The sequence below is a fragment of the Phyllobates terribilis genome, unplaced genomic scaffold (genome assembly GCF_046119375.1).
Source record: "Phyllobates terribilis strain yellow unplaced genomic scaffold, ASM4611937v1 Scaffold_11__3_contigs__length_659146591, whole genome shotgun sequence".
Classification (NCBI taxonomy): domain Eukaryota; kingdom Metazoa; phylum Chordata; class Amphibia; order Anura; family Dendrobatidae; genus Phyllobates; species Phyllobates terribilis.
In genome coordinates this window covers 326,775,998-326,803,802 of record NW_027362771.1, presented here as the reverse complement: position 1 = coordinate 326,803,802, position 27,805 = coordinate 326,775,998, and the positions used below count along the sequence as shown (strand labels likewise).

The 27,805-nt window shown below is 43.6% G+C and overlaps 1 protein-coding gene across 2 annotated transcripts in view; it reads right to left on the bottom strand.

Annotated features, from left to right (window-relative positions):
- Window positions 1-27,805, bottom strand: part of LOC141166189 (TRPM8 channel-associated factor homolog) — a 186,435-nt gene that overhangs the window by 122,672 nt on the left and 35,958 nt on the right. For both annotated transcript variants that reach the window (XM_073652639.1, XM_073652640.1), the window contains exons 2-5: window positions 21,409-22,037; window positions 18,584-19,533; window positions 17,201-17,295; window positions 15,059-15,272 (exon numbers count right to left, since the gene is read on the bottom strand). In XM_073652639.1, the coding sequence (XP_073508740.1) occupies window positions 15,059-15,272; window positions 17,201-17,295; window positions 18,584-19,533; window positions 21,409-22,025 (1,876 nt within the window). In that variant the 5' untranslated portion in view covers window positions 22,026-22,037. The remainder of the gene's footprint in view (window positions 1-15,058; window positions 15,273-17,200; window positions 17,296-18,583; window positions 19,534-21,408; window positions 22,038-27,805) is intronic.

Here is a 27,805-nt window from a genome sequence, read left to right as displayed (position 1 = left end):
AGGGACTGTCGTGCCCATCTCAGGGGCATATTGGTCGCCCTGCCCCACGGCAATGTGGTGTAATGCATGCAGGTGTCGGGTCCTGATCCACACTACATCCTTACCTGAGAGTGAGATATCACACCGCTAGGTGAGGTGCAATACCTCTGTAGCAACCGAGCCCTCAGGGTGCTACAGTTCCATTTATCTTCAGCCTAGGTGACGTATTGCGATACAGGGCCGTGATTTTGGCTATAAAAGGGTCCCCTAGACCCCTACCCCAAGCTTTTTAAGAGAATCATATATGGCGTGCCAGGAGACTCTATGGAATGCTTTCTCAGCATCCAACGAGAGTATCTAATTACAAATTTTTAACTGCATCTAGCCCAGGAAATACTTTGTGCCTAGTAGCAGTGTCTGCTAGTCAGCGGATTATCCCGGCTGTTAAGCAAGCTACACCACCTGTAGTTTGGAAAGGAAATGCTTCGGGACCACGGGATACTCAGTGAAGAGCATCAGGAGGCACCCCAAGGCATAGGGGCTGGGACTGGCAGTAGGATGCCTTGCGGTGGACAGCCGAGCTCGATCCTTATAAAAGCTTTTTAACTGCAGCAGCTTTAGTGGACGCTACTGGAGCTGGAATTACGCGGCTGCTGGCATGAGACTTGCCCTCCAATAGATCCTTGTAAATGGATTTAAAGTGTATTTATTCAAATTAGAGAGACAATTTAAATTAAAAAGCTTAGAGCTGCCTCCACCACAGGGGGGCTCGCTCGACCCACCAGCGGACAGGCACCAGTATTGGGAGAGGGGGGCTGGCCGTCAGGGTTCACCGCGGCTCTGGCACAAACCCGGCGACACGGAGGTGGCACGGGCAGGAGCGGACTGAACGTGTCGGCTTCTCACTTTTTGGATTTTAGAAGGGCATGACATGCCTATATCTGTGTCTCCCCCTCCTTTTACTCCTCCACCTCTTTTCTTTTCGCATGACTATATGTACTTGTCACTTTTCCATGTGTTAGTTGTGTCTTCTGAGCAGTTTGTCAGCTTTTGGACACCTTTGAAGGTGTTTTCTATGTGTTTCTATGTGTTTTTGTTTGCCTGCCATTGGTTTTAATGGTGTTCGAAGGTGTTCGACGAACAGTTCGACCAACAGTTCGGCGAACACACGGGTGTTCGACGAACCGAACCGAACTCGAACACTACGGGGGTGGCTCAACACTAGTGAGCAGACCTTGCATGTGCTCCTTAGACTCTGCAGGAGGCAGAGGAAGACACTTTGTTGAAACGACTGAGGCCGTGCTGCATGGACTTGTTATTTTGAGCTTTGTTCTGTTATTCCTTTTTGTGCCAGGAAAAGACTGTTACTTTTGTTTCCTCACTGGTGTATGGACACTAAATAAACCACCAGTTTGTTTGAACCCACGGACAGCATCACTGTGTGAACCTGTGCCTACCTCCAACGCGGCTCAGTGAGTACCAATCCCTACAATACATAATAGATATATAGATCATTTATTGATAGATATATAGATAATAGATATATGGATAGATATATAGATAGAAAAATAGATAGATAGATAGATAGATAATAGATATATGGATAGATAGATAAATGGATAGATAATAGATAGATAAATAGATAATAGATCAATAGATAGCTAGATGGATAGATAAATAGATTTATAGATAGATAATAGATAGATGGATATATAGATATATTGATAGATAGGACTCACCCTCCATGACACAGAGGTGAAATTTCTGCTGTATGCCGATGACCTCATGTTGTTATCACCAACTGAGGCCTCCAGGATAATCTGAAAATCCTTGAGACCTTCAGCACCACATGGGCACTGCCAATCAACCGGAAGAAAAACTAATATCATGGTATTCCAGAAAAGAAAGCAGAAACCAGCAGGCCATCCCCCCTTCATAATAGACAGCTGTCCACTTACGGAAACCAACAAGTACACCTACCTGGGCCTAGAACTCAGCCAATCAGGGAGCATTAAGCAAGCCATACAGTTGCTGAAAGACAAGGCATACAAAGCATTCTATGCCATCAGAAGACGTCTGTACCATCTCAAGGCACCTGTAACAGTCTGACTAAAAATCTTTGATACCATCATTACCTCAATCCTTGTGTAGTCTGGGGTCAGTCTCATACCCAAACTGGTCAAAGTGTGACGCTGGACCAACAGAAATATTCCACCTAGAGTTCTGCAAACACCTCCAAGTCCATTGGAGCACATCAAACAGCGCCTGCTGAGCAGAGCTGGGCAGATTCCTGCTACACCTTGTGATCCAGAAGAAGGCACTATCATTCAAGGCTCATCTGCAAAATAGTAGTCCCAACTCCTACCATCACAAAGCTTTGCTACACCAGGAAGCCCTAGGAGAATGAAGCCACCCAACACAAATCACCCCAAACTAGCCTGACCAAGCCACCAACCTGTATGGTCTTACAAAAGGTGAAATCCGGAAGATGGTACACAAAGGCAAAGAGGAATTTCTCAGCATCTGGAGGAACGAAATTAACAAATCACAGAAACTGATGATATACCAGAACCTACAAAAGGAACACAAACTGGCCCCATATCTAGAGAAACTCGCAAACCCCATAGAGTGACAGATCATGAGCCGGCACAGACTGAGCGCCCAAAGCCTAGTCATCGAATCTGGATGGCACCGACAGAACTACATGCCCCGAGAGCGCAGACTCTGCCAGCAGTGTCCCCAGGAGGCCATGGAGGATGAGGCCCACTTCTTGCTGAGGTGCCCCAAATACTCCACAGTGAGGGCCACTCATTTCATGAGACTGTCCGATCTCCTCCCAGACTTCACCTCCATGGAGGAGGAAGTCAAACTGCCTATACTACTGGGGGAAGAGGAAAGTGCAGCGGCCATAGCAGCGCAATATGTCAGTGCCTGCCACAGACTAAAAGGAGCCAGATATGTCATGGACCCAGATACCCCACCCTGGATGTGTCCCTATCCCTATACCCATCTCCCCATTATTTTACCATTTGCTTTGACAATGCTAACATTTACTTAATCCTGCCAATAAAGCCCATTTAATTTGATTTGATAATAGATACATGGATAGATAGATAAATAGATTAATAGATATATGGACAGATAGATAGATAATAGATATGTGAATATATAGCTATTAATAGATAAATAGATATATGGATAGCTATATAGATAGATAATAGAAAATAGATAGATAGATAATAGATATATATTATAGTGCACTTAGTGGGAAGGACCGCCTAACCACAAACACGTGGACAAGTGAATGTGGCCAGGGACGGTACGGAGCCAATCCACAGTAAAAACAGCTATAGAGTGTCCGGGAACCTACCCACACACTTTTCTTAGCAAGGGATGCTTCTCAGCAGGGTTGGACGGGCTCACCAGAGAATCGGAGAATCCTCCAGTGGGCCCTGGCTTCTCCTTCAGGACGAAGGCAGCCGTGCCGAAACGCGCGTCGGGTTGAGCTCGAGCGAGGAGCTGATATCCAACCACTGTGGGTGTAAGTACATGATTTGAATTAACCACACATTGTATGAGCTGCCACTTGGAGACTTCACCTCTCATAATGAGCGCCTTGCTCATAGTTGACGTGTCATGTTTAGACTTACTTGCTGCTCTGGGCACATGCTTCTAGATTATATTCCACACTGGGCAGAGTTTTCAAACTACATTAGTTTCTCCATTAACCTTCTCATGAGTTACCTTGTAGGATCTCTATTGTAGTGCTTTATTGTACTTATAGGTAACTCACTTACATTTGGCAGTGCACATTTTCCCTAAGTGATGAATGGATATTGCTCCTCGTTGTTGTGCTCCTCTATTGTTTTTATATTGTGTGCATCTGAGTGAACCTCATTGTTCATATATAATTTTTCTAATAAAGACTTTGTATTTTCATGAGTTGGGACGTTTTTTCGAAGTTTTTTTCTTTTCTTGTTTTCATTCCAACCTTGCTTCGGTAGTCCCTATTATGTGAATTTATAAGTCCTATTTTGGGGTGTTGCCAATTTGGGTTCAATTTACTCTTCACCCCATCCTTCCATGTCTTGTGCTATTTAGGAGAGTTCATAGCGCAAACCTTGCAGTTGCTATGGGGCTCTTTAGTGGGGGAAAAAGGTAGTCCCTCAGAATCAAATCCTCTGGTGGGCCCAATGTTCTTCAGTCTGACACTGCTTCTCAGTGAGAGTTGTATTTCACCACAGCCATATTCTTTAGCTCGGTTAAAGGACTGGCATAGAGGGAAACCGTATCTACTCCGGCTGTCATTTCTCTCAGGAAGTCCTATAATGCAGCTTGTTGCATAAGCAATGGCAGCCCGTCCAACCTGGACGCCGCCTGTGTGCCCATTTTAGAAAGTCAGCTACAACTTCCACCGCCCTTGCAGTGCTTCAGCAGTGCTTGCAGCTTCCGGCTCACCGACTGGTGTGTGATGTCCCCGCACGTTGGGAAGGATTTGTGAGCAGAAGAGGGCAGGTGTTGACTACCAGCATCAACAAGGCTGTCGTTATTCAGTTCAGACTCCACACATAAGACCTCTGGAGTGGACATAGATGTCAGACATCTGTACCATCCTCCAAAACTTTGAGGACTCCACCAAGATGGTGAGCGGCGATGACGCCATAATTAGCATCACCATCCTGCTTCTCTGTCTTCTGAAATGCTCTCTGCTCACAATCAAAGAGGATGAATTGCAGATGAAGCACGATGATATGGAGCAAGGAACCATACAAGGTGATTACACACAGCCCAACCTCGTCTCATCCCAACGTGGATTGGGTGACAATGAGGAAGATGAAGATGAGGAGGAAAAACAGGAGCTAGTTTCATGCACTATAGATGGTACTACCTGCACAACTGTCATACCATATGTTCAGCGTGGATGACCTGGGAAGAGGAGGAGGAGGAGGAGGATAGCATGGTCAGTTGTCCTCTTGGTGAGGACACGGAAGTCTTGCCTGTTAGCAGTCTGGCACGCATGGCTGAGTTTATGTTACGCTGCCTTTCCCGTGACCTTCGTGTTCTCCAAATTTGGGTGACAGTCATTACTGGTTGGTGACACTTCTAGACCTATGCTACAAGGAGAACTTTATATCTCTTATTCCTGAGGCGGATAGGTCTACAAAAATGGGGCAGTACCAGAAGGCCCTTGTTGCGGAACTATTAAAAAAATTCCCATCTGAAAACGCTGGCTAGAGGTCTTAGTTCGTTGGACAACCAAGGAGTACAGGTGAGAGAGACACAACTTCAATCCAGCAGAGGCAGGAGAACACTGTCAAAGTTCTGGGAGAATTTTCTCAGCCCCTCCCATCGCACAAGCCCTGAGGCGCGGGGTACTCTCACAAGGAGTGCAAAGTTTGGGAAGATGCTGAGGGAGTACCTTGCAGACTGTACCAACGTCCTCCATGATTCTCTGTGCCTTATAATTATTGGGTATGCAAGCTAGACACGTGGAATGAACTGGCTCTCTACACCTTGGAGGTCCTGGCCTGCCCTGCCGCTAGCATTTTATCAGAGCGGGTTTCTGGTGCCGCTGGTGGGATTATAACTGATAAGCGCATAAGCCTGTAACTGAAAATTCTGACAGGCTTATTCTTATAAAAATGAACAAGGGCTGGATTGGGCCAGACTTCAAAACACCACCGAATGATAACATCATAACATAAACTCAAATCCAGTGTCTTTTTTGGGAGGTGTATTCCCATGCATCTTTTCATACCCACACATGGGTATACGCTTCCTGATTTTGGCTATTTGCTCTTGTCCTCCTCCTTCTCCTCATCCTCATCCTCCTCCACTATACCACCAGGGTGACTGTGGTCTGTGATGCAACACCCACATCATTTTTTTTAAAGGGTGTTTATGATGCCCGTAAAAATTTTTTTTATACAGTATGATCATGTATACCCCCCAGGGGTAAATGTTTGTCAGCCCATACGCTTAGTGCATGAGCATTACAAGTATAGGAGACCCGCTCCTTTCTAATGGGAACAATTTTTTATGAGGCCCTCCTCCACATCTTTTCCAAGGTTCATTGGAGTGCCTCCCAATTTTTGGCAGCCCTTGCATTCACTGGATAGGCCAACACTATGGGAGACCCACTTCCTAATAATGGGAACATTTTTTCATGAGGCCCTCTACGTCTCTTCCAAGGGACATTGGAGTGCCTCCAAATTTTTCTTTTCAGCCTTGCATTCACTGCATAGGCCAACACTATGGGAGACCCACTTCCTAATAATGGGAACATTGTTTCCAGGAGGCCCTCTGACCTCCACGTCTCTTGCAAGGGGCATTGGAGTGCCTCCAATTTTTTGGCAAGCCTTGAATTCACTGCAGAGGCAAATACAATGGGAGACCCACTTTCTAATAATGGGAACTTTTTTTTCAGGAGGCCCTCCTCTACGTCTCTTCCAAGTGGCATTGGGGTAGGTCCAAATTTTTGGCAGTCCTTGCATTCACTGCATAGGCCAACACTATGGGAGACCCACTTCCTAATAATGGGAACATTTTTTTCAGGAGGCCCTCCTCTATGTCTCTTCCAAGGGGCATTGGAGTGCCTCACAATTTTTGGCATCCCTTGCATTCACTGGATAGGCCAACACTATGGGAGACCCACTTCCTAATAATGGGAACATTTTTTCATGAGGCCCTCTACGTCTCTTCCAAGGGGCATTGGAGTGCCTCCCAATTTTTCTTTTCAGCCCTGCATTCACTGCATAGGCCAACACTATGGGAGACCCACTTCCTAATAATGCGAACATTGTTTTCAGGAGGCCCTCTGACCTCCACGTCTCTTGCAAGGGGCATTGGAGTGCCTCCAATTTTTTGGCAACCCTTGCATTCACTGCAGAGGCAAACACAATGGGAGACCCACTTCCTAATAATGGGAACATTTTTTCATGAGGCCCTCTACGCCTCTTCCAAGGGGCATTGGAGTGCCTCACAATTTTTGGCATCCCTTGCATTCACTGGATAGGCCAATACTATGGAAGACCCACTTCCTAATAATGGGAACATTTTTTCATGAGGCCCACTACATCTCTTCCAAGGGGCATTGGAGTGCCTCCCATTTTTTTTTTCAGCCCTGCATTCACTGCATAGGCCAACGCTATGGGAGACCCATTTACTAATAATGGGAACATTGTTTTCAGGAGGCCTTCTGACCTCCACATCTCTTGCAAGGGGCATTGGAGTGCCTCCATTTTTTTGGCAACCCTTGCATTCACTGCAGAGGCAAACACAATGGGAGACCCACTTCCTAATAATGGGAACTTTGTTTTCAGGATACCCTCTGACCTCCACGTCTCTTCCAAGGGGCATTGAAGTGCCTCCAAGTTTTTGGCAACCCTTGCAACCCACGGCAATAACAGTTTAGGAGACGCACTCTTTAGTCATGGGAACAACAAAGCATAGCTGGCTGATGGCTCTCTAACAATAGTGAGGGCTGACTTCTGGCCCTTTAAGAATAGTAAAGGCCGCCTGATGGCCCTATAAAAATAGGCTTTGTCACTTTCAGAGTCCCTACTTCATAAATGAAACAGGATGTGTCTGATGATGTGTCACACATCACATGACCAGATAAGGTTGTAAAATGTTAAAATGACATCTCCCGGTGAATGCATTTGTCATGGTTGAAAGCAATGCAAAAGTGCAAAAATGCATCAAAAACGCTACGTGTGAAAATAGCCAAAGGTGTGGAGGAGTATTTTTGGTTTTGGTTATTTATTTTGCCTTATATACAAGTCATTAACCTGGAAAGGATGTTCCTTAACATATTTCCCAGGAAAATCCATTTTGGTTTCGTTTTTGTAAGTTTTATTGTGAGTCCGTAAAAGTGGCGTAATACCTCTGACAACGTTGTTGACTGCAGTGACCTGAGAGTCAGAAATGCATCCAGGGGTCTTCTCAATGCTGTTCCCATGTCATTTCAGCCCATGTCATTTCAGCACTGTTTCCATCGATTTGGGCAATTTTTAGGCCTCTGCAGACCGTCGAGGGGAGCCGCCTGAAAAATGCTCGAGTTTCCCATAGACTTACATTGGTCTCGTTGCTCGGGTCGAGCACCCGAGTATTCCAATTTGCTCAACCCGAGCATCGAGCACCCGAGCATTTTAGTGCTCGCCCATCACTACTTGTCACCCATTTCTGTAAGTTTAGATCGAGGAAATGTAATAAATTGAAAGTAAGGGACCCTCTGCCAGATATAATTGGTTACTCTGGGGTTAATGCACTCTTGCCTGGATCTTTGGTAGATGGTAAAAGAAAGGAAGGGAAGGGACACTTATTGTGAGAAATGTATTTTCTTTCTTAGATAGTGGTTTAAATGTATAATTAATATGCTGATGATATTATATTGTCTAACGAAGTCACTTAGAGGATTGCTTGAAAGAAACTCATAGAACTCAGTATCAGGTAATATCCTATAGGTCTCAGCCACACAGTCCTTCCTATTCTAATTGATTAATCCTCCCCTTTATCTGTCGTCATAACCACTATTTTGGCATTCTTAGACAATTTCCTTAGTGCCTGCTTTTCATTTATGGACTGATTATCTAATGCTTTATGAGGTTTGGATAAGCATTGCTTGTCATTAGAACGTAAAGAATATTAAGGTTTCAATAATTGGCTCCCATGATGAGAGGGAAGAAAATGAGACTTAGGGAAAACATCCACAGTGATGGGAGATCGATTTAAATTGGACATAACAAGATCCTTATTGTTGATGTTCTTCAAAGTGCCTGTTCATTTGATAAAAAATGTCAGGGTAAGCTTCCGTGTGAAGGCGATTATACCTAAGTAAAGCTGAAAAGGATCAGGTGGAGATGTGGGGCAAGTATGAAAAACCTTTGGAAAACAGAGAGATTTCATGTTCAGTCGATATATACTGTAATTTGTTAGGTTGAATATTGTGCTTTTTGGTTTGGTTTTTTTGCTGGAGTATGTTTTAGTTCTGGGCCCTCTATTTCTGCCCCTCTTCCTCCTATCCTCCTCCCATTTTGCCCTTGCACTATTTTTCTGTTTGATGACAACTTGTGTAAGTGAAAGAACCAAGTTATTGTCTGACAGTTTGGACTGGTGATAAAAGATATTAGTGTCATTGTAGATTGTTGAGGAGAAATCATTATTGCAGGCATGGTAAGTTGGGATGTGAGATCTAAAAAAGACCATGTGGAGAAGGAGCTAGAGGAAGTGTTGGTGTCTGAGCACTCAGAGTGGAGTTACATGACTTAGGGGATTGTCCACAGCCCCAACTGCAGTGGCACTAAGGTAGATCATCATAGACTGAGAATATGATAAATTTAATCATTCCTACTGACACTAAGAGGTAAATCAATATTATTTAGGCCTGAATGTGGATGGCCAGACTTGGGAGATCATTAGAACTAGAGAACTAAGAAAAAATAGCTATACTGTGAAATGCTAAAAATAATACATTTAGAAAATAGGAACTGCATTACTGCCATAGAAAATAGATGAATACTACATTATGTACATATGGAAAATTGAAAAAATGTTACTGTAATATTGTTACAAAAAAATTACAGAAAAAGAAGAAGATACTTAGCGCATAAATTGGCCAGTCCATGAGAGTCCAAAAGTCATCGACAAGGCATACCTTATTGTTGAGACCCTAACCTGATAAGACACCTCTCCTGGGCTGAAAAGCCTACAATTTATAGGGCAGGAAAGATTCAGCTAATTAAAACCACTTTAGGCTGATGGGAGTAGGAATGCACATGTCATAAGGAGTTTGCTACGAACAGAAAACTGACCTGCACATCCAAACTAGTGTGTACAGGTGGTGCAAGCTAAGACAATAAATCTAAGAAAAAGTAGTTGCACTCTGAAATGCTAAAAATAATAAATTTAGAAAATAGGAACTGCATTACAGCCATAGGAAATAGGTGAATGCTACATTATGTAGATATGGAATATTGAAAAAATGTTAATGCAATATTGTTACAAAAAAAAATACAGAAAAAAAGGAAGGTACTTAACGCATGAACTGGCCAATCCATGAAAAACAGCAATTACTGTCACAAGAGGTGAATGATAATGATGCGACACAATTGCCAGCAAGTCAGAAGGAGGCCCAGGGTGCGTTTGTGGAAGACGAGGTGGTGGATGATGAAGTCACTGACCCAACCTGGCATGGTGACATGCATAGCGAGAACAGCAGCACAGAGGGGGAGGGAGGCATATCACCACAACAGGCAGGAACAAGCGTTGTGGGGGCCACAGACAGAAGGCGAGCAACTGTTCCCCAGGACACCAGCATGAGGCAAGTTGCCAGTCCAACTGTTAGGTCTTCCCGAGTCTGGCTTTTTTTTTTAAAGACAGTCCCCAAAAAGGTCATTTGCAACATCTTCAAGGCCAGCATCAGCAGGGGCAACAAAACTACCAGCCTGACCACCACCAACATGCTCTGGTGACTCGCCCATGGGGATGGGGACGACTCGGTACCCGGGCCTTTGCCTGGCCTTTGGGGATGTCGCGGTGGTCGGCTCCCGGGCCCGTACCCTGGGGTCAGCTTTTAAAAGGGGATTATTGGTTAACTCTATGAAAGTTCGTGATGCCACCTGTGGTTTCTGGTGAGAATCACCAGCGCTGCGGCAGTCCACTGAGGCCGGTGATAAGGCAGCTCGATGGTATAGCTCCCCACAGGTGGAGCTAGGCCTCAGGGCAACATACGGAGAGGGGGATGCAGGACAGAGGGGACCAAGCCGGGTCAGAGCAAGAATAGGAGCACACACGAAAGTCACTTCAATACCTTTTACTGATGGAAATTCAGGCACGTCCCAGAGCACTGTAGGGTGAGGGGTGCACGTCCGGATTCTCCCCAGTGAGCGGGTGTAGGGCCTCCTGTCTCTTGCCTCTCTGTAGTAAGTTTCTGACCTGCCTGGAGCTAGGCCTAACTTGGTTTCTGTTCGGCACCTGCTGACCTGGTGATAGGGGCTTCTGTTGGAGATCACTCTCCCTATTCTTTGGGGTCTCCGTGATTCCTGACCCTGGTACGTATCAGCTTTTGGTGATCCTGGGACATGTAGTTCGCCAGGGGTTCCGGTTGTTTTCTACTGGTCATGAAGATCCACGTAGACTCTCGGACCCGGTGTCCAGTATATGCTTTGGGGTGAGCTGGTTAAGCTCCTCTGCCCCCTATGTTACTCACTTTCCACTCGCCTTCGGCCCCGCTCAGGCCCTCACTAGGCTACACACACTGCAGCCGGGACGCTGCTCTTCTTCGCCGCTCTCAGAGTGTCGGCACACTCCTAGCTCTCTATCCTGAGCTCTGTGAGCTCTAGTCTGGACTCACTCTACAGACTATACTGAACTCTGTCTGCAGGAACTGCTAGGCTCTGTCTCGACTGCACTGACTCCTTCTGTGTCTGAGCAGGAACTCCTTAGCTGCTCTGTACTCTAGCAGGCTAGGAACTCAACTGCCTAGCTCCACCTTCCCTATTTATATCCCTAACGGGCTCCCTCTGGTGGTCTGAGGTGGAAGGTGGAGGTGTGTGTAAGCTGTGAGGGCCTCTTGTGGAGAAATCCGGCAATACACCCCTCTAGGATCTGTGGTACCAAGTGCAGCTGGGCGCCACACTGGCACATGACAGCCAAGCACCCAACTAGTTGGGTCAAACACCAGGGTCCAGAAACAGTGTCTGCGGGTGACACCACTGCCTGTTCCGCTGTTGTTCATGCATGCCAATCCGCTGTCCATGGCGCAGGCGATGATACCTCCCGCCCTGCACCTGTCGTTGCACACTTGCAACCACCACCATTAGCAACCACGTCCACGTCCTTGTCCCAGCGTAGCATTCAGTTGTCCCTACCCCAGTCCTTTGAACGCAAGCGCAAATACACAGCCAACCACCCACAGTCCACAGCACTAAACTGCAACATTTCTCAAATGCTTGCACTTGAAATGTTGCCTTTTAGGCTCATGGAGACGGAATCTTTCCACAACCTCATGGTGGTGGCCGTCCCTCGTTACTCGGTCCCCATCTGCCACTATTTCTCCCGGTGTGCCATCCCTGCCTTACACAAGCACGTGTCCCAGAACATTACCCGTGCCTTCAACAACTCAGTTACTGGGAAGGTCCACCTAACCACGGACATATATACAAGTGTTTGTGGCCCGGGACGGTACATCTCACTGATGGCACACTGGGTTAATATAGTGGAAGCCGGGACCCAGTCAAACCCTGGGATGGAACACGTCCTCCAGATGACAAGGATTGCGGACCCTGGGTCAATCAGGGTTGTTCCCACATTCTACAGCTCCGGCACCTCCTCCTCCTCTTCAGCCTTCATCTCCGAAATGACCACATCAGTCGGAAGCTGGAAGCATTGCAGTACTGCCTTGGCCAAGCTGCAACATGCTGTGCTGAAGCTAATATGCTAATATGCTTAGGTGACAAACCCCACACCGCTGCAGAGTTGTTGACAGCAGTAACAGAGCAGGCAGATCTGTGGCTGTCACCTCTGAATGTACAGCCAGACATGGTCATGTGTGACAATGGCCAGAACCTAGTGGCAGCTCTGAAGCTTGGCAACCTGGCACACGTACCATGCCCTGCCCATGTGCTCAACCTAGTGGTTCAACAGTTTCTCAAAATCTATCTGGATCTGCCTGAACTGCTTGTGAAAGTATGCCGCGTGTGTGCCCATTTCAGAAAGTCACCTACAGCTTCCGCCGCCCTCGCCATGATTCAGCAACGTTTGCAGATTCCAGATCACCAACTGGTGTGCGATGTCACCACGCATTAGAATTCAACGTCGCAGATGTTGGGAACAATTTGAGAGCAAGAGAGGGCAGTTGTTGAGTACCACTTCAACACACCCGTTGGTATTCAGGTCAGCCTCCGCACATAAGAGCTGTTGAGTGGGCATGGATGTCTGACATCTGTGCCGTCCTCCAAAACTTTCAGGACTCCACCAAGATGGTAAGCGGTGATGACGCCATAAATAGGGACACCATCTCGCTTCTCTGTCTACTGAAATGCTAGCTGCTCACAATTAAAGAGGAGGCATTGCAGGCGGAGCACGATGAGATGGAACAAGGAACCATACAGGGTTATACCACACAGCTCAGCCTCACCTCATCTCAATGCGGATTGGATGATAATGAGGAGGAAGAGGAGGAGGAGTAACAGGAGCTGTTTTCCTGCTCTACAGATGGTACTACCCATATAACAGTCATACCCTCTGTTCAGCGTGGATGGCCTGAGGAGAGGGAGAATGAGGAGGAGGACCAGGAGGAAGATGAGGAGGAGAGCACGGATAGTCGTCCTCTTGGTCACGACAGGGGAGTCTTGGCTGTTGGCAGTCTGGCACACATGGCTGATTTTATGTTCCATTGCTTTTCCCGTGACCCTCGCATTGTACACATTTTGGGGGACAGTAATTCCTGGTTGGTCACACTTCTAGACCCATGCTACAAGGAGAACTTTCTATCTCTCCTTCCTGTGGCGGAGAGGTCTAATAAAATGTTGGGTATCCAAGCTGGACACGTGGCATGAACTGGTTCTCTACACCTTGGAGGTCCTGGCCTGCCCTGCCGCTAGCGTTTTGTCAGAGCGGGTTTTTAGTGCCACCGGGGATATTATAACATATACGCAATAACAGCATAGGAGACCCACTCCTTCTACTCATTCTCCACCACCATATCAACAGGGTGACCATCATGCAACACCCACATAATTTTTTTAAGGGTGTTTATGATGCCCGTAGGAAATTTTTTTAGAGGCCTACCTCTAACATTCTGTATGTTATACAGTATGTTCATGTAAACCCCCACTCAATGCATGGGCATTTCCACCTAAGTATACCAACTCCTTAATAATAGGACCAATATTTTTAATGAGGACCTCCTCTACGTCTCTTCAAACGGGTATTGGAGTGCATCCAAATTTTTGGCAGCCCTTGGAGCCACTGCATCGGTATTAGCACTATAGGAGACCCAATCCTTAATAATGGAAACAATTTTTTAATGAGGCCCTCCTCTACGTCTCTTCAAAGTGGTATTGGAGTGCATCCAAATTTTTGGCAGCCCTTGAACTTTCTGCATAGGCAATAACTGTATAGGAGATCAACTCCTTTATAATGGGAAAATTTTTTTACTGAGGCCCTCCTCTATGTCTCTTCAAAGGGGTATTGGGGTGCTTCCAAATTTTGGCAGCCCTTGCAGTCACTGCATACACAATAACTGTTTAAGAGACCCGCTCCTTAATATTGGGAACAACAAAGCATAGCCAGCTGATAGCCCTCTAACAATAGTGACGGAGAACTGCTGGCCCTGTAAAAATAGGCTTTGTGACTTTCACAGTAGCTCCTTCATAAATGAAACAGGATGTGTCTGATCATGTCTCTCCCACCACATGGCCAGATAAGGTAGTAAAATGTTATAATTACATTTCCTGGTGAATGTATTTTTCACCGTTGAAAGCAATGCAAAAGTGCAAAAACGCGTCAAAAACGCTACTTGTGAACATAGCCCAAGGTGTGGAGAAGCAATTTTATTTTTGGTTATTTATTTTACCTTATATACAAGTCATTACTCTGGAAAGAATGTTCCTTAACATTTTTTCCAGGAAAATCTATTTTGGCTTCTTTTTTGTATGTTTTATTGTGAGTCCGTAAAAGTGGCGTAATACTCTGACAACATTGTTCCCAGCAGTGACCTGGGAGTCAGAGATGCTTCCAGGAGTCTTCCCCATGCTGTTCCCATATAATTTAAGCACAGTTTCCATCCATTTTGCTAATTTTTAGCCCCCCCTCCAGACCTTCATGGGGGACCACTGGAAAAATGCTTGCGTTTCCAATTGACTTATATTCGGCTCATTGCTCCACTGTACTATTAGTTTTTATGATTTTTAATATTCTGTGTTTGCCTATATACATTTAAACATTTATTCTCTGTTTTAATTTATAGAGAAAAATATGAGCTCACTAGCTGTGGTATGATAAAAATAGGCAAAAAAGTAGATGAGTAATTGCATGAAACATAATTAACAGGTAAAGCAGACTATACTCTACTTACCTTTTATAAATGTCGGTGCTGGTTCTGCTCCATAGACTGTTACTGGAACTATTCCTAGCTGACTTTTTCCCTTGACAATAACATACAGGAGTCCTCCCCAGACACTGGATATTACAACCTTCTCATCCACGACAATCTTATTATTCACAACCACTGGGGCACGAAACAAAATTTTTGCATTGCTCAGGTTATCAGATTGGCAGCCAACCTGCACCTACAATCAATTCCAAAACAATAAAAGTGAATAAAAGTACTGCATCTATCTCTGATTTACAGTCTGTTGCATACATTTATGTTACCTTGTTTACTAAAGGTTTTGATCAGTGCTGAAAATGCAAATGTATCATAGACCACTATGTTTAAGTAGTAATAAGATTAGTTTTATCATCCTTTGATATTATGCAGTAACGGTGCAACAACTATGCAGATAACTCCATGAACTAAAGAACAGCAGCTGTGTATCAAGATAGGTGTGATCAGAACACTGATGAAACAATAATAGATGACTGAAACACTAATATTTTCTAGTATTGTCTTATTTGGAGATTTTTTTCTATTAAACTGTAATATAGCATTAAAAATGGCTTTTATTGTGTAAAAACAAAGCTTTTTCATGTTGTATGAGTTTCTTCAGGTACAACACAAGCAATGTTCCTGCGTACCTGATGACACAATAAAAACAACTCTTAAGGCTATGTGCCCACGATGCAGAAATGCTGCATATTTTTTCCGCTTCTCCCTGTCAGGAAAAACGCATGCGGATTTTACATGCGTTTTTCCCGCCAGGTAGAAGCGTTTGTCAAATGTTTTTGCATGCATTTCTGCATGCGGGTTATCAAGCGCTTTTCCAAGCGATTTTAGCATCACTTGGACAGTGCTTGACAACTTGGTCACACTATATAAATCCATGCAACCGGCATGGATTTATATAGTGTGACCAAGTTAATATTTAAAAAAAAGAATAAGAATGGTAACAAATAAAAAAAAAAAAACATTATACTCAGGTTCTGATGGCCCCCGGTCTTTTCTCCAGTGCGTCCGGTCTCTTGCACGGCTCGCGGTGGTGTAAAAGGACCTTCCATGACGTCATTTAGTCATGTGACAGGACCCATGATACAGGAGACCGGGGGACATTGGAAGGTGAGTATAATGTTTATTTTTTATTTGAAATTCTTTTTTTTTACAGGTATTATGGTATCCAGGTCTGGATGAGAGTCTCCTCATCCGCACATTAAATCGCTTAATATCCACATGTGCACATGTAGTCATGCGGATATTAAGCGACTCAATGCAAGTCAATGGGGGCAATTACGCTGCATGTCCACAAAATTAATGCACATGCTGCGTATTTTTCCGCAATGATAATCCGCAGTAGAAATTTCCGCAGCATGTGTACAGCACATGCGGATTATCATTAGGGCCATGGGGCACGTATTACCAAGCGTTTTTTAAGCATTTTCACTGTAGAAATTCTGCGGCAAAAACACTTGAAAAACGCATAGTAGGGACGCAGCCTTAAAGGGAACCTGTCAGCAGGATTTCACAAGCCAAACTATATGTGCATGTAGATCTTTCAAAGACAAGTCCAGCAATACCTTTACATTGCCAGTCTGTTCCTCCATTACTGAGAAATCAGCATTTGAAGTTATATGCAAATGAGTCTGTAGCTTTTAGACTCTGTCACTCCAGCTTTATTCCTCTCTCGGTGCCTCCTCCTCCCACTGGATTGACAGCTCCTTTGCCTGAATTCTCATAGTACAGAAGCTGTCAGTCAAGCAGGACTAGGCAGCGCTGGGCAGGGAATAGAGCTGGAGTGACAGAGGCTTCAGATCTACAGCCTCATTTGAATTTAAATTCAAACGCTAATTTATCAGTAATGGAGAAATGGCCTGGCCATGTAAAGGTATTGCTGGACTTTTCTTTGAAAGAGTTACATGTACATTTGAATAGTTTGGGATGTAAAATCCTGCTGACAAATTCCCTCTAGTGGAATGTTAACTGTCTTGGTCTAATTCCTAGTGCAATGACCAGTTCCAGAAAAGATCTATCTTTCATTTGTAGAACCATTTTCTACCTATAAGTATTGACCCTTTTATTCTTATTCTCAAGTTGGGAAACACACAAAGTTATGCAGGCAGTTACCTGGAGTCCTTTTTTCACAGCTGAGGCTGGAAATATAAATGTTGCTGATTTTTCGGAAGGCAGATAGAGTCCAGTACTTCTCCATGCATCATTACCTGGATGACAAATAGTGTAACATATTTTACCGCATATATCCAATTAAAACGTTTTTCTCTCAGCAATACAATGTATACAAGCACACAAATATTATAGCTTTCCTCTGATACATGGAAATTGTCTCTTCAGAGAGGAAGAGGACTAGAACTCTAGTGCCACCTATAGGAAGTAGCCATCCTAAAAGTCAATATCGACTCTCTAACGAGCCTTGTCACATGATTTATGATAATAGCGAAAACCAAAATATCAGTTTGTAGACACTGTGTTTCGTGGTACTGCCCCTGGTCAGTGCAAAATCTGGTTTGGCTGGATGAAAGGCGTATGACCGGGATCCTAAACACAAAATTGAGATTTTGGTTTTGGCTATTATCCTAAGTCATGTGACAAGGCTCATTAGAGAGTCAATATTGACATTTAGGATTGCTACTGCCTATAGGTGACACTAGAGTTCTAGTTCTGTTCCTCTCTGAAGAAACAATTTGCATATTTCCAAGAGGAGCATTGCTGCTTAAAAGTCTCCTCAACTTGGCATGCCAGGCTTAACATGTCACTCTCTGCAAGTAGAAAAGTTACCCCCATGGCAAACAATGCATGAAACAAACGTGGATGAGTCATGAATTATATAACATTTAAACTTTAATTTTAATGAATTAAAGATTGTGCCCATCTTCAAAATAATTTATTTAATTTGTTTCAATGCACCTGAAATAAAAATATAAGTACTTTTTATATAACCTTTATTAAAAAAACATCCTACCACTTTGTGCATACAGCACCTAAGTAGAGCTGTGTATCCAAAGTTACAGTCTATAAATAAAGCGGTGTATAAACCATTCCTGCATTCTTATGTAAGTTCATAGTATTACATCCTTTTTAACCACTTTCCAACATACATGTGCAGCAAATGTCAGAAAGGGGGTAAAATTGGAGGCACATGTTCGGGGAATGTCAAGTGCACATCTACCTTACGGAACTCAGGACCTAAGCCTGCTCTATAGTGGGTGCGGACTGTGTTTGGTGCAACTTGGCATGGTACAATTCTCTTCTTTATGTTGCCTCATGGTTGGTATAAATTTACAGCAAAGTAGAATGTAACATCTTGAAGTGAATAGGACAGAGCTATAATGCCACAAACAACTCATGGTCAGTGGTAGTGTGTAGCGATATTTATAAAAGAGAGCAACCTTATTTTTATAATACTGAACAACACATTTAAGCCTTACTTAGACTGCAAAATGTTAACTATATTTTTTTGTTTTTACTGCTAGATGTAAAAAGATACATTACCATCATTTGTAGCATCAATCTGTATTGTTGCGACATCTGTATCTGCGCATTGGAAATCACATAATGCTGGGTCATCAATACAGCTGATATCAAAGGCCAAGCTCAAGATAAAAGCATCTATGGAGGCGTTTTTCACTGGATTCGTTATACTAACATTAGGTAAATTACTTCCATGTACCAGATCTGCAAGCTCTTGCTTTATTGATGAAATTAGAGGACTTGCTGGTAACTTTAAAAAATTTGACACATCGTTTCTGAACTGGATTAGCCAAGAGCTCAGGGGTGGTTTTGGCTCAGCTTCACTCTTAACATCTCTTAAGAGTTGATGCAACGCTCTGAGAAAGTGATATGTATTAGCTGCTGCATCAGGATCCAATGGTTGATACACTTTTTTCGGAATTGTCCTTGACAGAATGGTGATTCCAAATTTGTTAATGATCTTGTTGCCAGGATATTGAGAAACCACATTTGGATTGGCGTAGGACCAGTACCAAGATTGACCACCGATAAGAAGACTTCCTCCTTCTGCCACAAACTGCTGAATTTTTTCTCTCTCATGATCATTGTAAGCTGCACAGCAGTACACACTGAGTTCTGGATCCAAATCAGATACCACAAAAGGTAAGCCTTCTTTCTGTAAGAAGTCAGGAAGAACTTTCAAAGCTTTATTAACACCGATCTTTCCCTTTCTACCCATGCCTAACCAAGATAATGCGTTCATGGTGAAAGTCTTAAGTTCAGGTTTATCAAAGAATGATTCATGACCCTCAACAACAACACGTCCCCTGCCATAAAAGGCAGCACCAGCAAAGCATTGAAAGTTATCAGTCATTCCAACTGGAAATGTCAGAGGTCCATGAAGTAAAAGTTCTGAAGAAATACATGCTCCATGGATGTCCAAATTGGTTACATCTTGCAGAAAAATCTTTTGGTCTGCTGAAAAGTCCACACTGTAAATAGAGAATCATCACAAAGAACAGCACATTTAAAACATTTATCTGAGAAATTTGAACCAAGGTAATGTATTTAGTATATAAACATGTTCCAATCTTGATTGAGCAGTCCCTTTTAATTAAATTATTTTTTTAATTTATTGATATACAACATATTTGGAGGGACATAGATATAGGGAGATGCAGAAGCAGCAATACCACCAAAATCCTGGTACCTAACCAGGTCTAAAGGCCCCTCTGCTACATACAAATATACCAGTAATATAATTGGAACATGGTATATGAGAAGATCAGCCGCATATTCTGCTTTGGGGCACAGGATCTATAAGTGAGAATTTGAATTACATATATGATTATTTAAAGCATCAATAAACATAGAAATGAATAAAAACATGGAGATAAAATAGATAACTTTTTGTACACAGGTTTTTTTTATCTTTTTTTTAAGGAACATGCATCTCTTCCAGCTCTGGCTTGTAAATGGCTGAGGTGTAGAACTTGGTAGAAGGGTATCGGTTTAGCTACTTTGAGTTGTACTGCAGACATGGAGGGGTGTTTCTCCTGTAGCCAGTTTCTTACAGCCAGATACAGGTGTGTAAAGAGGAAGAAGGATATGGCTGAGCTCCTGAAAAATGCAGAGATTTCTTTTTTTACTACAATATACACTGAATGGCCACTTTTATGGAGACACCCATCTATTAGAACATTGTTCTTCCTTTGGTGTTCAAAACTATGTAGAATTAAGAACGGGGGTCTGTGAAACCAAGGGAACAAGAAAAACTCACTGTCATCTTTCTAGAAAAAGTTTATGACTGTATGAGCCTTGTTGTATGGTGCATTGCCTACGGCAAGTGATCTTCTGCCATTGGTGAACACCTGCCATGAAGGGATGAACTTGGTCAACCACAATACTTAGGTAAGTCTTAGTAAATATCCATCCAAATGTCAATCAAGGGATGCCAGGGAAACATTTCTCACAACATTTCTCCCCCTCAACAAGCCTGAATAACTGTCACCTGACAAGAAGAGCTCATTCATTGACGCAGACTTTCCCATCAGCATGGTGCTACAGAAATCTGATTTAATCTCAACAGGCAATTTGATCAAGTTTTTCCTCTCATTTTCCACACAAGAGTCATAAAATGTCACTCAAACCAGTTTTCTGTTCTTATAGACATTAATTAATAAGGAGTGCTGAGTTGTGCATTCAGACATGTTAGTTGGAGCACTAGCGTTGTATTCGGTTCCATGGCAGTGCACAATTTGATCATGAAAACAAATCTTTACATCTTCCTTTGAATATTTATCTTGACAGGTCATTTATGTCCACAGGGTCCCCTTTCACTGGAGAATTTTCTTGGATTACACCACTCTAAAATGCAATTGCATAAGAAAACCAGACAAGATTGGCAGCTTTTAATATATAGGCTTTTGCTATTTTGTAACCAATGACGATGTCTTATTGAAAGTCACTCAGATTGCTCAATTATTTGATTCTAATGGGCATTCTCACTGAAACTGATCCACATTTATTTTTTCACATTGCACTTACTTGTTTAATATTCATATTGGGAAGCTCCAATCATGAAAGGGCATGTCTCTAATAAAATAGTCATTCAGTGTAAGATGTTTAATGCTCTTTAGAAGACTCAACTTCATACATTTTCTGAAATGCAAGAAACAGGGCCATGGGCTCCTCAAAGTGTCCAAAGTGTCATAAACCCGTGTATTTTCTTGACATTTGAGTCATAACATCAGATTAAATTAAACATTATGTATAGTAATGGTATTTTAAATGTTACATTATATTTACATATTTGATAAGACTACATTTGTAAATTATTAGAAACATCTTAAACTATGTATACTCACACATTACACCATGGTGTTAATGGCATTTGATCACTGATATTAAAATTTTCATTTTCTCCAGATGTCTCTGTAAAATACATTCCAGAAACAGAGATTATCTTATTTCCAGGAAAATTAAACAGGACATTATCTGACTTGTGTTTGGAGGCCCAATCTGAGGGATGCGCTCCAATAAGAAGACCTCCTCCTTCTTTTACAAATGAAATAATCGCATCTGCCTGACTCTCCTCATAACCGGTTGTACAAAGAACTCCTAAATTTTCCTTCAGACAAGAAATCTTCTCAACCTCGTGTCCAGAGGCAGAGAGTGTCTCCTCCAAATTGTTGAAGCTTGTGTCAACTCCAATTACTGCATCTGAGGAAGGTTTCAACCAGGATATTGCATTCTTCAGAAAATCCATGAACTGAGGTTGATCCAAAAATATTTCATGGGCCATGGCTACAAGTCGTCCTTTTCCATACTTAGAGGCAGCAATAAGGACATGCTTTGCAGGACTCACCACCACTGGGAATGCACTGTCACCAATCAGTAGAAGACTGCATGGCACACTGGCCCCTGAAAAATCTAGATTTTTGATGCCCTTGACTAGGGACTTGTAATCTTTACTAGAAGACATTTTTCTTATTAACTGAAATAAAAAAACCAAGAAGTGTAGACATGTTAGCATAAAGATTTATAGATCAACAAAAAAAACAAAGATTAACTACAAACAAATCTCAATTCCCTTAATTAGCAATTCATTTAATTAAAAATTAAAGTAATGCTCCAGTCTAATAAAAAATTTGACTATCCTTGTCAAATGCATATTTAACATATCTGGTGCCCTTCTTATGAACGATGCTTCCATCATCCATTTTTTCTACTGTATGTGTGTAAAGTGTAAGTGTTGTGATACAGTGTATATGTACAGGGGGTGAAATAAGTATTGAACACGTCACCAATTTTCCAAGTAAATATATTCTTATAGGTGCTATTGACATTAAAGTCTCGCCAGATGTCGGTAAGTGGAAAGTAATGACACCAGCTGAAATCTATGAGTAATTAGAAGCAATCTTGCCAGTTAATGAAAAGTAATATCAGCTGGTCCAAGTGATGGCCTATAAAAAGGTGTCTCATTACAAAGGTGCCACACAAGAAACATTTCATGATGGGTAAAGCCAGTGAGCTGTCTCATGACCTTCACAACCTTATTATTGCAAAACATACTGATGCATTGGTTGCAGAAGAATTTCTAAACTACTGAAGATTCCAGTGAGCACTGTTGAGGCCATAATCTGGGAGTGGAAAGAACATCATTTCAACATAAACTTGTCACCACCAAATACTCTCCGCAAGATTTCAGACAGAGGAGTAAAAAGAATTATCATAGGAGTTGTCCAAGAGCCAAGGACCACCTGTGGAGAGCAATAGAAAGACCTGGAATCAGCAGCTGCAATAATGCAGTAATGCACTCACCCTCCATGACCTGCATGCACATTCACCACATAAGACTCCATTGCAGAACAAAAACCATGTTCAAGTGCGTATAAAGTTTGCCCAACGACATTTAGACAAGCCTGTTAAATACTGGGAGAATATAGTCTGGTCAGATGAGACCAAAATGTAACTCTTTGGAGGCCTTAATACACTCCATGTTTGGAGGCCAAAAGGCACTGCATATCGCCCCAAAAACACCATACCAGCAGTGAAGTTTGGAGGTGGGAACATCATGATGTGGGGTTGATTTTAGCATATGGCACTTGCAAACGTCATGTTATTGATCGAAGTTTGGATGGACAAATGTACCGAGATATTCTTGAAAAAAATCTGCTGCCATCTACCAGAATGATGAAGTTGAAACGAGGGTGGACATTTCAGCAAGAAAATGATCCCAAACACACAGCCAAGGAAACTCTCAATTGGTTTCAGAAAAAGAAAATAAAGCTACTAGAATGGCCCAGCCAATCACCTGACCTGAATCCAAGAGAGATTTATAGAAGGAATTAAAGCTCAGAGTTCATAGAAGGAGCCCACAGAATCTTCAGGACTTGAAGTGTGTTTGTGTGGAAGAATGGGCCAAAATCACTCCTGAGCAATGCATGTGACTGGTTTCTCCATACACTAACAAAGGCTTTTGTTCTAAGTATTAAATAATTTTCAGTAAGCGTGTTCAATACTTTTTCCCTGTGTCATTTCTCATTATTACACATAACTTAACTTATGCAAAGTTTGATTTTTTGTCTGTGTGGATTGGATGGGTTGTTACTAGTGATGAGCGAGCACTAAAATGCTCGGGTACTCGTTGCTCGAGTCGAGCAAATTGGAATGCTTGAGTGCTCGATCGAGTAACGAGCACAATGTAAGTCTATGGGAAACTTGACCATTTTTCCGGCGGCACCCCCGGCGGTCTGCAGAGGACCTAAAAATTGCCCAAATCGATGGGAACAGTGCTCAAATGACTTGGGAACAGCATGAGGAAGACCCCTGCAAGCATTTTTGACTTCCAGGTCACTGCTGTCAACAATGTTGTCAAAGGTATTACGGACTCACAATAAAACATACAAAAACGAAACCAAAATGGATTTTCCTGGGAAAAATAGTAAGGAACATCCTTTCCAGGGTAATGACTTGTATATAAGGCAACATAAATATACAAAAATGTCTGGCACACATTGGGCTATGTTCACACGTAGCGTGTTTGATGCGTTTTTTCACTTTTGCATTGCTTTCAACCGTGAAAACTGCATTCACCGGGAAATGTAATTTTAACATTTTACTACCTTATCTGGCCATGTGGTGTGTGAGACATGATGAGACACATTCATACAGTGCTGAAAAGACATGGGAATACCGTGGGGTAAAGCATCTCTGACTCCCAGGTCACTGCCTAAAACTGTGGTCATCCATCAGACGTGATCCTATATTACTGCAGTAATAATACAAACATTTTTGGCAACGTGACAAATATTAAACTCCATTTAAAATGGGCAAGATGTGTGTCAAGGGACGGAGAAGTGGATGTTATGGTGATGGTGATAGTGCATGCAGAGGCCGTAGGCAAGATGAAATTGTGCCTGCTGAGGGAGCACAACAAACACCCACGTCATGTCAAACTACCTTCCTGCCCCAATTTCTAGGGGGCCACGGAACACCACTAGTGAAGCCAGAGCAGTGTGAAAAGGTTGTTGGTTGGATAGCAGATAATGCTTACAGTCAGTCTGCCACCACCACCACCCTGTCTTCAACATGGTCCAGTCTCAGTAGCCGTGAGTCTGGACCACATTATTATTATTACTTTAGTGTAATTTATTCCATGGCGCTTTACATGAGAAAAAGGGGTATACATTGCAAAAACAATTACAATAATCTTGAACAAAAATGTGATGGTGACTGGTACAGGAGAGGAGAGGACCCTGCCCGTGAGGGCTCACAGTCTACAAGGGATGGGTGAGGATACAGTAGGTGAAGATAGAGCTAGTCGTGCAGCGGTATGGTGGAGCGACGGTTACTGCAGGTTGTACGCATGTCAGAAGAGGTGGGTCTTCAGGTGCTTTTTGAAGGTTTCAACTGAAGGGGAGAGTCAGAAATGGTGTGGTAGAGAGTTCCAGAGAAAAGGGGATGCACGGGAGAAATCTTGTATGCGATTGTGGGAAGAGGAGATAAGAAGGGAATAGAGAAGGAGATCTTGTGAGGATCGGAGGTTGCGTGCAGGTAAGTACCGGTAGACTAGGTCACAGATTTATGGAGGAGACAGGTTGTGGATGGCTTTGCATGCCAAGGTTAGGGTTTTGAACTGGAGTCTCTGGGCAATGGGGAGTCAGTGAAGGGATTGACAGAGAGGAAAGGCCAGGGAATAGCGAGGGGAGAGGTGGATTAGTCGGGCAACAGAGTTTAGGATAGATTGGAGGAATGCGAGAGTGTTAGGAGGGAGGCCACAGAGCAGGAGGTTGCAGTCGTCGAGAAGGGCGAAGATGAGGGCGTGCACTGGTGTTTTTGTAGATTATTATTATTATTATTAATAATTATTATAGCACCATTTATTCCATGGCACTTTACATGTGAAAAAGGGGGTTTACATAGCAAAAACACTTACAATAATCTTAACAAAACGAGTCAGCGACTGGTACAGGAGGAGAGAGGATCCTACCCGCGAGGGCTCACAATCTACAAGGGATCGGTGAGGATACAGGAGATGGAGGTAGAGCTGGTCATGCAGCAATGTGGTGGAGTGGTGGTTACTGCAGGTTATAGGCTTGTCTGAAGAGGTAAGTCTTCAGGTTTCTTTTGAATGTTTCCACGGTAGGCGAGAGTCTGATATGTTGGGGTAGAGAGTTCCAGGGTAGGGAGGATGTACGGGAGAAATCTTGTATGCAATTGTGGGAAGGAGAAATAAGAGGGTAGTAGAGAAGGAGATCTTGTGAGGATCGGAGGTTGCGTGCAGGTAGGTACCGGGAGACTAGATCACATATGTATAGAGGAGACAAGTTGTGGATGGCTTTGTATGCCAAGGTTAGGGTTTTAAACGTGAGTCTCTGGGCAATGGGGAGCCAGTGAAGGGATTGACAGAGGGGAGAGGCCAGAGAATAGCGGGGGGACAGGTGGATTAGTCGTGCAGCAGAGTTTAGAATAGATTGGAGGGGCGCGAGCATGTTGGAAGGGAGGCCACAGAGCAGGAGGTTGCAGTAGTCGAGGCGGGAGATGATGAGGGCGGCATGCACTAGTGTTTTTGCAGAGTCTTTGCTGAGGAATGCGCGGATGCGGGAGATATTTTTGAGTTGGAGTCGGCAGGAAGTAGAAAGGGCTTGGATATGTGGTTTGAAGGAGAGATCAGAGTTTATTGTTACCCCAAGGCAGCGAGCTTGTGGGACTGGGGAGAGTGAACAGCCATTGACGTTGATTGAGGATAGAATTGAAAGTGTTTAATAGCTGTTTAGGGTTGTGTGACAGGGAGGATATGAGAGATGAGACGTGTGTTTGTTTTGCTGCAGTGAGTGTGGACTTGAAAATAGTGAGGGATTGTTTGAATGCAATGAAGTGCTTGATGGAGTGGGACCTTTTCCATCTCAGCTCAGCAACCCTGGAGGCCCGTCGCAGTTCTTTAGTAAGGTTGGTGTGCCAGGGTTGCCTGTTGATTGTGTGAGCTTTGGTATGCATGAGGGGGGCGACAAATTGAGAGTTGCAGCTGTTGTGGTGTTATATAAAGCAGCAGCAACATCTGTGTCATGTAGGGAATTTATGTCTGTAAGAGGGAGGAGGGATTCAGAGAGTGAGTGTAGGTAAAGGTGTTTGAGGTTTCTGTGAGCGTGTGCAAGTTTGTGGAGTGGGGATTGTGGACCTGGAGAGGAGAGGGCAGAGAAAGTAAGTAGGTTGTGGTCAGAGAGAGGGAGAGGAGAGTTACAGAGGTTAGATAGGGTACAGAGGCGGGTGAAGATGAGGTCCAGTGTGTGGTCATCTTTATGAGTGGCTGTGGAAGACCATTGAGAAGGGCCAAAGGAGGAAGTGAGTGATAGGAACTTCGAGAAAGATGAGTGGGAAGTGTCAGTGGGGATGTTGAAGTCACCTATTATGATAGTGGGGATGTTAGCAGAAAGGAAGTGAAGCATCCAGGTGGTGAAGTGGTCTAAGAAAGTGGTGGCTGACCCTGAGGGTCGGTAAATGATGGCTAGTTGGAAGTTGGAGGGGGAGTAGATGCGCACATACTGTCCCTCTAAAGAGGGGAGTGTAACGGAGGGCAGCAGTGCGATTTGGGTTAAGGCCAGGTATCTGACAGGAAAAAACCTGCACCTCCACCATGTTTGCCGTTGGGGTGGGGGTTGTGGGAAAGGTGGAATCCACCATACGAAAGTGCGGCTGGGGAGGCGGTGTCAGAGGGGGTGAGCCAGGTTTCGGTGATGGCAAGGAAGGAAAGTTTGTTAGAAATGAAAAGCTTGTGGATGTAGGAAAGTTTGTTGCAGATGGAGCGAGCGTTCCACAGAGCTCTTGTTAGTGCAACTGGGAAAGCGGGGATTAGGTGGATGGGTATAAGGTTAGAAAGGTTGCGAGAGTTTGTGGTAGGTCGTGGATAGGAGGTAGAAGTGACTGTGGGGATATGACGAGGAGGATCAGAATTTGGAGAGATGTCGCCAGCAGTGAGGAGGAGCAGAGAAAGTATTAGTAGGTGGGAGTAGGAGAGAGCAAGGGGTGTCTCTCTGTGTTTGGAGATACAGGATTGAATGTTGAGGAATAGTTCTGAGGAGGAGGTGAGATGAATGGAGAGGATGGACGGTGAGATGAAGAGTTCCTTACTAGGTGTAGTGATTAGAGGTATTAGTAGAAAGTGGAGGACCAAAAGGGAAAAAGTGAAAGCTAACAGAAACATAGTTAAAAGAGAGTAAGCGGTCAAAGTGTGGGTTACCTGACTCCTGTCCTGACTAACTG